The sequence below is a fragment of the Cinclus cinclus genome, chromosome 1 (assembly GCF_963662255.1).
Source record: "Cinclus cinclus chromosome 1, bCinCin1.1, whole genome shotgun sequence".
Lineage (NCBI taxonomy): Eukaryota > Metazoa > Chordata > Aves > Passeriformes > Cinclidae > Cinclus > Cinclus cinclus.
Window position 1 is genome coordinate 19695108 of NC_085046.1, and position 16793 is coordinate 19711900.

Here is a 16793-nt window from a genome sequence, read left to right on the forward strand (position 1 = left end):
GGTTTGGTTACTGTCCACTGCACAGAACCAGCAGGGACTGATACGTTTGGCATGTGGCACACAAGAGGTGGTCTTCGTGCTTTTATAATATTGCTGCTTCGTCTCAGATCTCTAAAAGAGATGCATTGTGAAAAAAACATCAGATTCGATTCAGAAAAGCTGATTTTAATGAACATAAGGCTCTTTACAGCTGGCAGAAGATTTTTGCAAACTTTCTGTGATTCAGAACAACAGAATGGTTCTGAGCATGAAGAGTTGAATGGCTGTGGGTGTCCCCCCTCTCAGGAAATCATACTGAGTCCAAGTCATGAAGACACCTGCCAGAATGCTTTTTTGTTTGTTTTCTTCTCCTCCTTTATAATGCTTTAGAATGTGGATTATTTCTTGTTAAACATAGATATAGTTCTGTATTTATGCAACAGCAGCAACATAAAAGAGCATGGTAAGTTAGATTCAGAGTTTCATTTGTGGTATGTCAGAGAAAGTATTAATATTTAATATGAAGTTCAGCTTTTTTGTCACAGATGGAGCAAATGCAATACAGGCCTACATATATACTCACTGTAACCAAGCTGTGACACTAGAAAGCTGTATTCAGCAATGTTGTGGATGCTTGCCAAATCTCCATCTTGCTTTTTACATGAAGACAGAGCATCTTCCCATGATTTGGGATCCCGGTGAATGTTGTAGCAGTGACCTGCATATGGCCACCAGCCATCTGTGCACTGAACAGGCCTCAATTCCCCTAAAATCAAAACACAACTTTTTCAGAACAACTGGAAAATAAAGGACACTAGAATGACGTCTCTTGGGTACTCTTTACAAAAATGGGACTATATGAATAAAAATAAAGTTGTAGGTGGCAATGCAAAATACATTCAAATTAAAAGCAAATATCATTAAGGCACAGCACGCTATATATGTAAACAGAATGAAGTCTCCTTAAACAGGGAACCACTAAAAAATGGCCGCGTTTTGTCAGAAATGCAACTTGAAACAATGATCAGTCAGGAAAGAGAGACCAAAGCAGATATCAGCTTTGTCCTCTCTTTGTCCCCTAGAGCCACTCAGTCTCATGCTGCCCGTGGTGATACATATTGGGTTCTGCCTGCTGGTCTATGGCTTTTCACAAACAAACATGTTTTTCAAGTATGGAAAAGCATGAAGCAGTTCCTCGATAACTGCAGGTCAGTAAACCTTGTAAATTGGTGGACACTTTGTGTATCCTCTAAGTGGCTTTTCATAACTTAAATTCTTAAAAATGTTCCTCAGTCTTGCTTTAAAAATTGAATCCCACATTTCATTTTAAGGTTAATACTGGAATAAAGATTCTTTGAAATTATTTCTCTACTTTCTTTAGTATAACTTTTTCTTTAAAAGTAGATTTTGCAACATTCCCAGGTGACAGTCTCCAGTGGACTCCTCTTGCATGGGGCATGTTCCCAGCCATGCTGGTGCATTGGGGTGGCCCACGGATGCAACAAGATCAGTGTCAGTGCTGTTGCTGCTCCTGCTGTGCTCATAAGAAATCAAAGCATTGCAAATTGCAGACATCAGACAGAGGAGTTTTTAATGAATATATGAATAACTGCAGTTATTCATTTGGAGCAAATTTTATATATACATATATATATATATATATATATATATATATGAGAGAGATTTCTACCACATTTATGCAAATCTGCCTTTTGGCACTGGTTACCATGATGGAACATCTACAGTCTGTCTTGTGAAAAAAATGATAGAGTGATGGAAAAAAAATAATAATATTCTCCTATGAATGTTTAATACACAAAGGGAAAAGAAAGAATATAAAAGTCTGTGTGTCGTGTCTAGCTGCATTTTTCGAAGGTTTCTAACATCTTCATTGAAAAATAATGTTACATTCAAGTTCCTCTTTCTAGAAGTCATAAAAATCTTTATTTTTATTTGACTAACTTACCTTTGGGCATAATGTCAGGCTTTGAACTGAAGGATCCCTTTTTACAAATGTAGCCCAGTCTCTGGTTGCATGCTTGGTTTTCCCATTTAGCATTCTTTGTGGGATTCAACACTCCACATATTTTCCCAGGGAGCAAGAAAGGACTTCCTTTAAGTAAGAGAGAAAAAAGAATCTCAGCAATAAATGAATAAAACTATTAATAGAATCATCATATTACCAGTGGAAACTTCTGCTTTTTATGATTCCTTGAATCACTAATAGGATGAAGCCCTTCCCTACAGGATATCTGCCTTGAAGTTTATAGGATGCTATCTTTAGTTGATACACTAAGTGAAATAATGAGAATGAAATAATGACCTTCCACTGTTTTTATTATTAGGATAGTATTGGAAAATATCTAATTCTTTTCCTGACACTCTAGTTCTTACAAGAAGAACTACTGAAACTAGACCTTTATCTTGTGAGAAAAACTTCCAAACTTCAGAATATTAAGTTTTATTATGCTTCCAGTATATTTCAAGAGATTCACAGTTCTGCTTTCCTATGGAATAGTTTTTTTGTTTTCTCTTTTCCTATGGAATAGCTTTTTTGTTTTCTGTTGCAGTGTGTACAAACCTCTGCAGGCAGCAAAGGAAATTTCCTGATACGGCTTTTGAAAACTTAGAAGAGAGTTTAATTTTTCCTTTGACACCATGTAACTTTTCCTAATCAGGAGACAGCTTGGAATAATCATGGCATAAAGCAAACACAGAACAAAAAAATCCCAAGAAGTTGGGAGAAAAACTCACCCTGCATGAGGAACTCCACAAACCCACCCCATGGCTCCCTATGATTCACAATAGTGTTTAGAATTTCTCCAAACAGCATAGTGGCATTGTTTGCTAAATATTTTGCTACCTTTGGAACATTTTACTTATATTCACACTTGTGGACAACATGTTATAGAAAATTCTGATCTTTATTGTGCAGGATTATTTATTACTGCAAATGACACTCTGCTTTCATAAACAAGCTCTCTGCTCAGATAAGAGAATGAAATACTATGCTGTAACTGATATCCACTGTGAACTTTGTAATTTGAAATTCTTAGTCTTAAAACGAGGATCCAAATCTTGAGCTATTGTAAACCAAAATGGACTTTCCTGAAATAATTGTAGCTAGTTCAGATTTTATTAGTTGGTGTTATATCACAATTAATTCAAAGATTACAAAATAGGTACATCTCTTACCTGGAGCCCAGTTTAAATATCTGAAAGGGCTGCCCCCAGCCCATTTCCATCCACTGCTGAAATCCAAAGCATTCAATCCAATCCATAAGGCAAAACGAAATTCTTTAGTTAGCTCTAAATTAGAAAAAAAAATTCCTCAATTGTATCTCTTTATTCTTATTTGTAGTAAGATCATCTAAAAAAAATTAAGTGTAAAGTAAGAAATTAATACTTCTTATTTTAAACCAGCCCCAAGCCAGTACTTTCTGCATTACTGAGATGTACTGATTGCAAGAAAGTAAAATTTGCAAATGAATCTATATTGATTTGCCAGAGATCTTAGAAGGGCAAATTAACATCTTATTTCACTATTTAAATAAGACTTTATTTTTCTCACTTGCTTTCATTAGAACATAAAATATGTAACATAGCCCTGAGTTTCATAAGGGAATTTTGCTAGAAGTCTTCTGTAACAGACTTCATGAAGCAAAAGAAAAATTCAATGTGTCAAAATTTTTTTTCCAGCTTTTTTTTCAATGGGAATTCTCCTTTACACTATTTATAGCCAAACAGATGCTGTGATACCTGCAACTGAAATCCACTGGAGTTATTTTGATTATATGTATGCAAATCACCCATATTAGGACCAATCCAACCATCATCATACGTTTTCCTGAAAATATTAATAATCCTTGAAACACAGTGGAAAAAGGCAAATTAGAGGGCCAGCCTATATCCCTGCTCAGGAATGGGTGCCCTTGCACAAATGTGGGTGGAGGAAACCTTTCCCCTGGGACAGACTGCAGGAGCTGCAGGATCTCCCATGTGGAGCACAGTGATGGCATGGGGACATTTCACTCCCAAAAAGGTTTGTGAACAATGTTTCATAAAAAGCCCCCAGGCAGTGGAAGGGCAGTTCAGACCATCCCCTTTTAGGTGGCTGCTGAATCACCCCTGACACTCTGCCCTGTTTCTTCACTGAGACAGACAACAAGGCAGCCAAATTCATCACAGCATATTTTAGGGTCTTGTTCTCTGTCCTTTTACCTCCTATATATGCTTGCTCCTGAGTCTCTGTAATGCTTAGTAGTTCTGCATTTTGCTGCTGACAGCTTTTCCTTGCTTGGTGCCATGTTAGAGCTGATTCTGAGTTTATCTGATATTGAATGCCAGTTGAAACATCTTCTGTCCAAAATCTTTCCGTGTTCTCTGGAAGAAGTGACATAGAGCACTGTTCTAGTGGACTCACATATACCAACTAAAAGAAAATAAATTGTGTAATAATGCAAAATTATTAAAGACGCACACTATGCATCAGAAAATAAATAATGAAATACATCTAGGCACCAAACTGGGAAAAAAATAATACTTTGTAAAAATTAAAAATACTATCTTAAATTTCTATATTTTTAGAAAGGACTGAATTGTTTCCAAGTATTTGCTTTTGAATTTTCTCATACTGCAAATGCAGTTCTAGGCACACCAGATATATTTATTGATTGAAGTATAGGAGACATTGGAGTGAAGTTAGAGGAAAACATCAAGTGTGTAGGTGAACTTTGACCCTGGAGGCTCTCCATGACTGATGGATAGGAACTCCCTCTTAGCTCACCATGAAGAGAAGCAATTTTCCCAAAAATGACAGAATGTTGCCTTTGTCAAACAAGCTTGAGAAACAATAAAAGATATCTGTGTAGCACCAATTTACAGTTCAGCCGCTGTCTTTGCAGAACAATTCACTAAACCTGGTGAAACTGCTGTTATTGGGAAGAGCATTGGTGTGACCAACGTTTGTGTTCTGACCTGGAAAGATCCAAACAGAAGTTCAGTGCAGAAGACAGAACAAAGATGGGAGAGGAGGATAATTCTCACAGCAGCATTTTTGTGTAGGGTGGCAATAGCAAACTAGAACAAGGTAAAAAAAATTAAAGGGGGAAAAATTAGAAAATAGCCATTTAAGTGAGAATTGACCTATGGGGAATGCCTGAGGAATGAAAAGAAATAGCAATTTTTTGAAAGGAAGATGAATGTCTAAATAATATGGTAGATGTCTAAATTAACGCTGTTCATGCCATGCGCTTAAGTCCCATAAAAGAGTCTCTTCACCCATCTGGTTCACAAAGAGAAACAGCCACCTCCAGTATTTGAGTCAGAACCTTTCTGGGCTGAGTGACTCTTTGGTGGCACCTCTTGCTCTCCATTCTCTACAGAGAGAGCTCTACCAGTGTCCAGTCAGGAGATTTTATTTGGGCTACTCTAACAAGATCAGGCAGGCAGGTGTACAGCTGGTAGCTCATAAAAAACCTGTCTGCTTGAGACATGGCTTGCTCAAAAACATTTCATGACAAATTGATAAATAAAATGCTAGACTTACTTATGAGTGGGCAAAATCCATACAGTTTATCAGCATCAAAATCTGAAGTTGTTGCACACCAGAGCAGCCCATCTGACCTGCCAGCATCTGTGCACTCATTGTACTGCTTGTCTTTGTATTTGAAAGGAAATACACAAGGCTGTCCATTGGCATTTCCTTGTAATGTAAAAGTAACTACAGGGAAAAAAGTGTTAAGAGGACATGAAAATAATAATAAAGTCATACATCTAGCTTTCTACTAATGGAGCTATTACATATTTATCTATCTAAATTGAGAAGTTATACAATCTTTTAAAATTTATTTTTATTATAATTTCCTCCCCAGTGTTGCTACTGGTTTTAAACAATTTTTTTTAGTAAAATGTGAAGTTTAAATATTGTAGTTAGAATTTGATACATATACACACTGTAGGCAGGTAAAATTCTGTGATGAAAAGTGGATGATGCATTGTGGTTCCTGAAGAGAGGAAAACTGCAAACTAAAACAGTGAGTCCATTGCATTTTTGTTTTCTGCACAGCTCAGTGTTCGCTTTATTTGCTTGATTACTCTGTCCATAACCACTCTTTTACCCCATCTATTCCTTAACTGTTGAAAGAAAGAGGGTGACTGACCAGAGAAAATACAGACCAGATTGTCATGAACATATTTACACAGTGAAAAATTTAGGTTTCGATTGCACATTTCTCCACTTGGAGAAGTCTTGCAGATTCATCCTGAACTCAGATTCTTTAAGGCTAACAATGCTTCATATTTTTAAATTATTACAGTATAATGGGAATGTTATTTTATTGTAAAATTTTTTATACAGGCTCTGTCTCACACTCATGCAAGCTCATTCCTCCACTCAGTTCTCCACACATTACTTTTTAATTTTCTCTCTACAGCTATTCCAAATGACTAATAAACATCTTCAGAGTAGAACTGTTCTAATTTGGTGAGGCTGGAGGGGAGGAGCCAGTTCTTTCTTCTTATACCTCATGCCATGGAGCAGAAACTCGCTCAGTTATCATGTAAATATGTAAATATGTAAATCCTCAACTGACCACTGCACCACGGGTGTGATGAGGAAGGTAAATGGAAAGAGGTCCATGATCCCTCATCTTTCATTTCCCTCCCACACGATGCCATTTGATTTAATATTTCCACTGAAAGAAATTCCGGTTTAAAGATCTTTCCTTTATTACCTCAATTTTTCCATCAACCCTACAGGCACCCCCCCATTTTATTCTGTGAATCAAGAACTGCCAGGGTACCTAACATACTCTTTAGATCATGTATCAAATCTGATAAAACATACAAAATAATCAATCTGTGCATTAAAACTGTAAAGCTGCCCAAGGTAAAGCATTTTCATATCTAGTTTAATACAAGACTAACTGGAAACTTACCTGACGACTGCAGTGAGCATTGCACAAGGGAAAGGAAAACTAGAAACCTGGACATACTCATTGCAAATGTAACTTGCTTCTCATTCTTCTACCAGAAGTTGGATTAGAAGATTGGCAATGTATAAAAGTCCTTCTGTCTGTAGATAGTAATGGGTCCTTCTCTGTGTCAACGGGTTGATGGACAAAGCTCTGTACTCTAAATAAGGAAATGTCTTGTCACATGATATTTTGAAATAACTGGAGTGCACACTGTAAACACTGCTCCCTTTGAAGAGCAAGTCCCTTCCTAAACTAAAGTCTCCATCCTTGTAACTAGAGGCAGAAGATTTGTCATCTTCTGTGACATTGCTAATATTAATACAGGTTAGTTGTTGGGGTGCTACACAAGACAGACCTGGAAAAGCAACTTTAGAACTGGGGACAAGAAACCTGCAGTGAAATATCTATTGAAACCCTTGAAACTGAAACCTCAGTTTTAACCCTTGCATCTCAGAAACAAACAGAGACAAAATCCCAGTGATTCAATACATTGCAATAATATCACAGCACTATATATGTAGAAGAAAGTGAGCAAACTTTACAGAAACTGCAGGTTTTGGTGCATTATGAGTTCTTGCTTACTTTGAGGAAAATTTAGCATCATTATACTGGTTTATCTGATCCCAGTTTGGGGCTGGGCTGTTCATAATTACTTGTCAAAGACGTGAAAAAAATTGAAGATGTTCAACACTGTTGTCTAGTGGTAAGCTTCCCTGTAACAGAAAGGAAACTCTTGCCTGGAATACTTTAATACTTTACCAAGTAAAATGCTGTGTTTATCTATCTGACAAATTCCTAATGAGGCTGTTTCAGGCCAAAGCCAAACTAATTTGTAAAAGCTCCTTTTAACCTGTGAGCAAAGTGCTCATCTGAAAACTTGTATTGGCATGGCAGATTTTGTACAAATATGCTGCAAAGCCCTACTGCAATGTTCACAAGTCCTGCTATTCCTTCTGTTTATTTACATGAGTGAAATTAAAAGAAGTTGTGATAACAAAATTGACAAAATCAAGAAGTGAAATGGCTGGTAGTGAGATGTATATGGAAGCTGAACAGTAGATGTCATAGGAGGAGCAACTATGATTGCTTTTATTTTTAAAAAAAGTGTTGGGGAAAATTATTGCAAGAACCAGACAAACTTGTTGACTTGGCTGTAGAAAATAGTAAGAGAGAAAAACATTTTCTGAAAAAAAAAGAGTGTGTATTGCAGCAAAATTAGGAATTGAATGAATTGTTGAATAACTATTTTATTTGCAAGTCACATTAAGGGAGGGCTTAGCATGAGCAAGGCTTGCAAGAGTAGCTCTAAGTCACAGAACTGAATGGTGCCACAGGCACCAGTGTGGTGGGGCACAAATAGAAGCTGAGTTTCCCAAGTGAAACCGTATTTCAGATACATCCAAAATAACAAAATGAAATTGCTCTGACAAAGGAAATCCCGAGGGAAAATACCTGGAGGACACAATTCCTGCCCAGTTCCTTCATTTGCCTCACTAAGTGCCAGCCTGGATCTAGTGCAAACTGGGCTTTCTTCTCCCTCTGTGTAAATGGATGCTTGTGAGGATTTGTCCAGGGCTACAGTGGTGGGGAAAGATTAATGCAGACACTGGGGGAGGCTAAAAGAGGAATTGAGTACTTCAGAGCTCCCCATTGACATGACCAACCAGCTTCATGTCAGTTGCAAACATTTTGGGGTCAGTATCCCGTGTGCTGCATAACACTGTGCAATAACCTGTTCTCAGCAGTGCCCTACACTCTTGCTTGTATTTACACCAAGAAAACTGGAGTTCAGGAAAGGAAAGCAACTTCAGTAGTTGTTTTTTTGTTTTTTTTTCTTTTTTCCTTTCCTTCTTTTTTTTTCTTTCTCCAATTTCCAATTTGCTCAACAGACTCTGTGCAGCCTGGGAAGGCAGGCAGCTTCCTGGGGCTATCTTTCTCATAAAGTGTTTAGTTTCTTCATTGTATTACAACTTAAAAGCTATCTTCTATTGCTTTCTACTGTTTTTCTGACATCCAAAATTTACACTCTTGCAGATTTCCAGTACAGAACCATCTGCTGCATTGCTTAGTTTTCAGTTCCTTTTTCTTGCATTTAAAAATGTGAAGTTGGTACTTATTCAAGCTGAATTCAAAGTGGTGAGGAGAAAAGCTCTCCTTGTCACTGACAAAAGAGTTATTGTGCTGACAGGAGCACCTCCCTTCCCCTTTCCGCTCACTTGATTCATAGGGAATGCTGAAGCTGACAATTATACTAATAGAAAACTTCAAAGCATTAGCAAAAATAAGCAAGAATGTCAGTGTAAGAATATTTTAATTCATGTAAGTAAACATAATACAGTTACAAATCACATTATTGAACTGAATAATGATTACAAGTTATACCTGGTCTTAATATTCTTTACTGACATGAACTGTTTTCCATAGCAGAAAATGAACATGACAAGGTTTTCTATCCCAAAGGTTTCTGAGAATAGAATATGAAGCAGTTTTGTAAGTGCAGCAAGATTTAGCCACAAAGAACAGTAACAGTACTGGTCTGATGCAGTGAAGTTTGTGGCATTAAATGAGTTCAAGTTTGCAAATGAGTTATGTTCTAATTTTTAAGATTTTTTTAGTGTCCACAATGTCACAGCAATGCAGTTCTAAATGGCATTCACACTTTGTTGGACATTCATTCTTACCAGTTGACTGTCATAGTCCTTTTTCAGTACATGCATTTGGTTTTGACAAGTTTTTTTGCATGACCATTCTTGCTAGGGCACTTGAGAACATCTTGACCATTACAACATCAAGCTCTAATTCTGATTTTGTAAAATATGCATGATAAAAAAATCAGCTAGTGCAAAAAGAGGAAAGTGATTTAATATTGCGTTAGCTCTCACAGAGATTTTTAACAGACACATCCTTTAATTTCAGAGAGTAACTTGCTGCTGCAAGAAACAAGCTACAGGACCCATTGTCACCAATTCTTCAGTCACCAATACATAATTAAAATAGTGTTTCATTGCCAGAATCTGTTGAGAGCTGGTTTTGTCTTTTTCTTTTGTAGAAATAGGTTGCCATGCCAGCTCCAAAAACAGTTAAAACAGCCAAGAAAATGAGTGGCCAAAGGGAGACATGAACAGGTGGACGAGTCTCTTCATTCTTTTCCTTGCCTGAAATGAATCCATATAACTGTGAGACAACATAGTATTTATTTCCACATAAATCATGGTAAGCATGAAAGAGATGCCCTCTTCTGGGGCAACTTGAGGGCTGTAAATCTGAGCCCTGAACTGCTGCTAATCAGTAGTCAGGTCTCTATTCCTAAAGCTAATATGGTTTTAGTGGATCTGGAGTACAGTGATGTACAGTGCATGCAGTGGATGCTTGTGAAAATTTAATGAAAACGTATGCTCTAGATGGATATGGGATGCTGATTATTGGAAATCAGTTTTACAGTGTTTTTATGTTACACGACTTACAATAGTATCTTTGGAGGAAACTTTCATATCCATCTGCATAGTTTCCAAAAGCCTAGTGAAAGCACTCTGTGGCTGCTCTGGTCTGGTCACTGCTCAGCTTGGCAGCTCAGGGTTAGCCCTGCAGCAGTCCTGCTAGCCAAGAACAGTGAGTGCTCCTGTGCATGTGAAGGCACCATGGGGTTACCACAAGTGATTGATAACCCTGCAACCCTCAGCAGGACTTGTTCTCTAACAGAGAGTGGTTTGGGAAAACTCATTTTAAGTTCTACCTGTATTTACATTTTTCTTAATTTTCTTATGATGCTCTTACCTTTTTGCTTTATAGGACTCCCATTTGGCTCAACTTCAATGAATATCAGAGAGAAATCATATGACACTTTATTAGAATCCATACATTTAATTGTTTGCAAAAATAGTACAAGAACAAAAACCCCTGAAGTTCTACCATTTCATTAGTAACATATATGTCTGCTACAAAAGGCAAATAATTGAGGCATTTGCTAAGCTTTCACCTTTTCACTTTTCTACTTAACTTGGCTTTCTCCACTTTTGAAACTTTATATTGTTTTTATATTACCAACATTAAAATACTGACTCTTTTCTATGTTCATTCAAAATACCTTTTCACTTTTTTCCTGAAATATTAATTTTAATGTACTAAGAACATGATATACCACTCTGGAGTTTAGTTTTGCATGGCATATTTTGGGAAGATGTGCATATCTAGCTGTTGCAAAATTTTTGATTTCTAAACGTCTTCCCAAGAAAACACCTACTGAATCACATGAGTAATCTTCCTATTTGCTCTGTATATGACAGAGAAAGAGAAAAATGAAAGACCTTTATCACATTGTTTTGTTGCTGTTAAAGAAGCGCAAAAAAAACTAGCTTGGCACTCAGAAATGAAGAATTATACATATAGAGTTAAAGATTTCTAAATTAGCATGAAAATATGTCTCATCTTGGCTCTTCTACATCACAGTTTGCAAACACCCTTGGTACCCAGAGGAGAATTTATAAAGGCAAAATGTAAAGTGAAAGGAAAGCAGAGTGCAAAATGAATAGATAAAAAACAACAGTAATCCCTGCTAAGGCAGGAAATAGTGCATATGGGAGCACAGTATGATTCAATGGATGAACTTTAGAGATTTCTTATTATTTTAGTACTATGTAGGATGGAATGTAACTTGGATATTTTTACTAAGCCTTTAATAGGAATTAATTATTTACTGCTGTGGGCATGTGCAGATTTAAGCACAGAAATTAACAGTGCAGAGGAGATGGCTATTTCTTGGTTGCAGTTCAGCATCTTTTTCTGGTTAAAGACTACTTGGAAAATGAGTAAATGCTAACCCCAAATTTTCAGTTATATTTTCATCACCTAACCACCTTCCATGTCTTGAGATATCTTTAGGATTGAGATCAATGTTTTTCAACTTTTTATCTGAATAATAGAATCTTAAAACTAGCTTTACCAACAGCTGCTACAAAAGAAAATGCAAAGGTTTAACAATGGCTATCTACCAGTTTTTTAGGTTAGATAGATTGACTTTTAACATCTAAGTTAGAAGAATAAAATGATACTGCCTTCTTGCAGACAATTTCCTTTGTATCTCCACTTGGGATTAATTCATGTAGTTAATAATAAGGTATGTTAATAATAATTAATAATGTAATTCATTAATTCATCTCTGAAGGATTAGTCTGGTATATAGAGTATTGCATGAAATTTTCCAAAACTGCTGATAAGACAGCTTCTCTAATGACTTGAAGTTTTCATTTAGAAGGGAAGTGTTCCTCATATCATTATTGCAATAGAAACAGGTGACCTGTTAGAATTCCTGAGGCATTACTCGATCAGGGCCAATATAAAGCCAGTTTGGTGTGTTGGGAAGTAGCATATTCTTTGAGTATAACAAGTTGGAAGAGGAAGATTGATATTTCACAGTGATTCCTCCTTGCAAAGATATAGTAACAGTTACAATAATCAGTCCTTGGAATAGTCATGCCCTTGCACAGGTGTTTGACAGGTGCCATATCAATGCCTGTGTTAGGTACTCAAAAGTTTCTGAATGTTTCCTTCTCAACCTGTAGGATATTAGTGTGTTCCCGTGTGACTGTAGGCACTGGTGTGGAGAGCTTGCAGACTGCAAAAATAGGCAACTACAAATGGTTAGAGAAACGGGATATGCCAAGTAAAACTTCCAGGAATTACTTCCAAAACTGTGGTGAAGGGCTTTAACAGTTCCTAATGAACAGATCTATCCTGTCACTAAGGGCTGACACACTGAAGACTTACCTTTGGGTTTTTTACAGATAAATCCCTTTTCAGCAGAGCAATCACTTTTGTCCCAATAGCCAGATGGTGCAGTTATTTCCACACACTGATGCTGCTCACCAAACTCTTTCTCCTCCCAGTTAACAAAGTCCAGGACAGCATTATCTAACCACAACCACTGGCCTACAGAGGAACCCGCAGAGTAAAAAAAAAAAATCAAAACATATCTATCTCATTAATATTTTAGCTTCTTAGCTAAATTTTAAATCAGCAATTTACTTTAAATATATATAGTAAGATACTCTTCAGCAGAAACCCGTGGGGTTTGTTTGTAAAAGTACAGTAATCCTCAATTTTCTCATCTTAGCAATGCATTATTTCCATTAAAAATTGAAATTAGGACATACCTTCCACATTCTGGTAAAGTCCTATCCAAAAGCCTCCTACTTTATTTCCAAGTGGCTGAATTTTATTAGTCAGAAAGTGAGATTCATCCATGTTTCCTACTGAAACCAAGGTACCTCCTGAAAAGCATTAATAAGCAAATAACTATAACCTATGTGAGAAACCACTGTAATGATCTCCTCTTTTTAGTCTGTACAAACAATAGTTTCTGACAGTATTAATGCTGCTCTGTTGATCTCTCCACTGCTTCTTGTAGAAGACAATGATCTGGAGGTACTTAGAGGCTGTGGCCTCCCACTGCTTCCTCCAGAGTGGCATCCTACAAGCCAGGAGCTGATGGGGAACTCGTGCACAGGGAAGCTGCAAATCTGAGAGGACAGAAGGCTGCACAAAGTCGGTCGTGTCTGCTTATTTTCATTGTGCCAGCCTTAGAACAGCTTAGTAGGTAAAAAAAATATTTCTAATATTTTCTAATATTATTTCTAATATTTCTTTTTTTTTTTAATCAGTATTTTACATTTTTAAACCAGTTTTGTATAAACATTGGTCCAAATCTTTTGAGTTGACAATGAAGGTTCTCACCTAAGCGAGCACACTCAAGGGAGGCCAGTGCCCAGGTTCTCCCCACTGATGCTTCAAGGTAGTAGCAGTGATCATGGTAAGGGATCCAAGCTTGGAGTTCATCTGCTTCAGGACAGTCTCCAGGCAGCTCAGCAGGGTCAGTAGGAGCCATCTCTAAAGAAGCCATATAGTATGAAATTGGTATTGCATTGTAAGTCATCTGTGATCCCATGATACGTGTGCAAATGGTGTGGGATTTCTCTCACCCAGCTTTATCTGTCTGGACATCTACTCCTGACTATTTCCACATTCCCCCAATCCAGACAACAGGGAGAGCCAAGCAGTCAAAAATGTGAAACATCTTATTTCTTAAATCACATTTCTCAATTGCACCCTGCTACATCTAACTAACTGCCCTGACAGTACTGTGAGGAAAGCAAACCCTGAGGGAGGATACAAAATCTCAAAATTTGCGTTACCACAGCACAGAAAGCTGTTGTAGGCTAATGAACCATTAATGCCACAGTGCCATGTTGTCTGGCTGCTTGGTGTCCTCGTGTTTTATAGGAAAAAAAAAATAAGTCATCAGTGGAGCATGCCTCTGCCAAGTCAGACTCTGTTTCTGATCCTGGGTGCACTTTTATGGATCTTTAGTTCTTGCACTGCACAAATAGACGAAATGCATGCAGCCTTAAAATATAAAGGATGGAAAACAGCATGATTCTACAAAATCTCGGTGTAAACATGCCTCTACACATATCTGCAAAGAGTTAAAGTAATATTCACGTTGTCAAGGCTCTTACAGTTTTAGCTCTAGCAACAGTGAATGGAAGTGAAACTCTTGCCTGTATTTCAGCTCAGTGCCACTCATGTGTGAGCTTCCCCAGTTGAAGTTCATACAGTCAGTGCACAAACCCAGCATGTACTAAGATTACACACAGACTCATGTAATTTATGGTCATGTCTTGTAAAGAGCAAGATATACCTTGAAGACAGAGCTTCATGTTATGGAAACAGTTTTACCATAACAGAAGTGCAGCCATACAGATTTGCACAAGAGCCTTTCCTGTGCCTAAATTCATACATCATCCAATAGCAATTCCAATCCAATCCACGTTCTTCTGGGAGGTAGGTGCTACCCTGAAGCTTAGTCCTCTGCAGGGGTAGCCCAAGCTAGAGCAAAGCCTCCAGGATTAGGCAGGCTCATGGAATTAGTAATGTGTCTTTAAAATTGTTACCAAGGCATCTTTACCATGCCTTTACTTACCAGCTGATGTCATGCAAACTGAAAAGTAGCTTTCATTGCAAGGTGCTGTTTTCCAAGTACCATCAAGATCGAGGTAAACACAAGCATTGTTCCCCTTTGGTTCCCCTGCTGCCCATTTTGTGTACCTGGTTTTCCAATTGTTGGTCCATTTGTAATAGCCACCAGTCTAAAATAAAGGAATTCTGGTAGTAGATTATTTATTTTTTTTAAATAAAAAGTTCTGCCACACAAATATAGTGTAAATATAATCATATGTCTATTTGATTTTTTTTCAGAAAAAAGCACCATTTTTTAAAATCCCATTCACTATTCTATGCAATGTCACTTGGCAATCTGAGTTACACAAGAGCTACATATGAACACTGTTCAACACTGCATTGCTTTTGGGATGGTTTTTCTGAAGTAAAAATTTCTACAACATGGCAACAAAGTCAGATGAGGCCATCTTAGGTCATTCAGTAAATCCTACATCAAGAGAAGCAATTACAGAGAATTTGTCCTTTCTGCTCTGCTTTATTTAGATTAAAATTGGGAACTACTTGTGCATAAAGATTACTTGACATTAAACATTAAACAGTCAGCTTAAATCTTAAAATATCTCCCTAATACTCACAGTAACTTTAGCTCTAAGTATCCCCCTGTATATCTCAGTGTTTGACTTTCAGGATGGCCAACAGTCACCTCATGACAGCTGCATTTTCTGATTCTGTCTGCAGCTTGAATTCTTTTACTGCCTCTAAAACTTTCTACTTTCATCTTTTGCTTCTTGCATAACTTTTTCTGTGATTCTTCACTCCATTTGGTGGATGAAAATCCTTGACTAATTCTAACAGTACCCCTAGATTTTTGTGCATTTACACAGTGAGGCCATGCAGAATAAATTGTTCCACTGCTCTAAACTGATCATCCAGAGGACTTGCAGAGCAGGAAACTTCCCTGAGCACCTGCCCCTCCCATCTATTCAGCACTTACCATATTGCTGTTAAGACCAATCCAAATGGGTTTTCCATATTTCAGCATCTGGATCCACAGGAATGAATGGACGTAGGCATCTGAAATGCTGGCAAGGTCCGCAGATTTGTCTTGACAGTTCTTTCTGGCCTCTTCCCATTGCATTTCAGATGGAATTATTGAATAGCCACTGTCACCATAATGAGTAAAGCCAGAGGCTGGGTTTGTTGTTGGTACTTCAGGCTGTGAGGGAACTATGGAGGAAAAACTGAATGGATGACTTTATAACATATTGCTCTTCTGTAGCATGCAAGCTATAAAAAATTGGTCCAAAAGTCGTAGTCAGTAAGTCAAAATCTTTTTATAAGCTCATGAACAAAACAAAACGAAACAACAACTAAAACCAAAATAAAAGCAAACAAACCAAATAAAAGCCCCCTAAACCCAAAAAAGTGCTGAAATAACTTCCAAGACATGGAAGAAATTTGTTAATGTAATAAGATGAGTGAAATCCTGGATGCCCTGAAGCAGAGCATACTTGGTATGGACTTGGCTGGTCCAGACTAAGACTCCTAAACTCTGCACTTCAGATTCTGTGATTTAAGTTATTTAACTACATCTGAATATCTGAATATACATTTGTTTCTGGTCACTGGGGAATAGAACTTAGGACAAGTTATTTAAGGCACTAACTGTTGTAATCTGAAGTCTCAGCCTGAGACCTGGTGTTAATTGATCACCACTCGCTGTTAACTCCAAGTTGTTGGCCTGTCTGTAAGGGCTGTCACGTTTGAGTCAGGCAGTATATATTTCCACCCTTGTGATTGTAAATGTATTCAGAAGAGCTGGAACTGGGATGAATAAAATTTAAAAAGTGTCCATTAAACTATGTATTTGCTGCCCAGGGAGGG

The 16793-nt window shown here is 37.4% G+C and overlaps 2 protein-coding genes across 2 annotated transcripts in view; both read right to left on the reverse strand.

The window, feature by feature from the left end:
• LOC134052854 (macrophage mannose receptor 1-like) overlaps nucleotides 1–6978 on the reverse strand; it is a 32053-nt gene extending 25075 nt beyond the window's left edge. The window contains exons 1-6 of the mRNA XM_062507563.1: nucleotides 6918–6978; nucleotides 5528–5701; nucleotides 4201–4362; nucleotides 3175–3288; nucleotides 1946–2092; nucleotides 563–745 (exon numbers count right to left, since the gene is read on the reverse strand). Coding sequence (XP_062363547.1) covers nucleotides 563–745; nucleotides 1946–2092; nucleotides 3175–3288; nucleotides 4201–4362; nucleotides 5528–5701; nucleotides 6918–6978 — 841 coding nt within the window. The remainder of the gene's footprint in view (nucleotides 1–562; nucleotides 746–1945; nucleotides 2093–3174; nucleotides 3289–4200; nucleotides 4363–5527; nucleotides 5702–6917) is intronic.
• A 2933-nt stretch (nucleotides 6979–9911) lies between these two features.
• Nucleotides 9912–16793, reverse strand: part of LOC134052847 (macrophage mannose receptor 1-like) — a 32679-nt gene continuing 25797 nt past the window's right edge. The window contains exons 24-30 of the mRNA XM_062507551.1: nucleotides 15904–16136; nucleotides 14932–15097; nucleotides 13686–13838; nucleotides 13106–13222; nucleotides 12720–12881; nucleotides 10731–10763; nucleotides 9912–10111 (exon numbers count right to left, since the gene is read on the reverse strand). Of these exons, the coding sequence (XP_062363535.1) occupies nucleotides 9945–10111; nucleotides 10731–10763; nucleotides 12720–12881; nucleotides 13106–13222; nucleotides 13686–13838; nucleotides 14932–15097; nucleotides 15904–16136 (1031 nt within the window). The 3' untranslated portion in view covers nucleotides 9912–9944. The remainder of the gene's footprint in view (nucleotides 10112–10730; nucleotides 10764–12719; nucleotides 12882–13105; nucleotides 13223–13685; nucleotides 13839–14931; nucleotides 15098–15903; nucleotides 16137–16793) is intronic.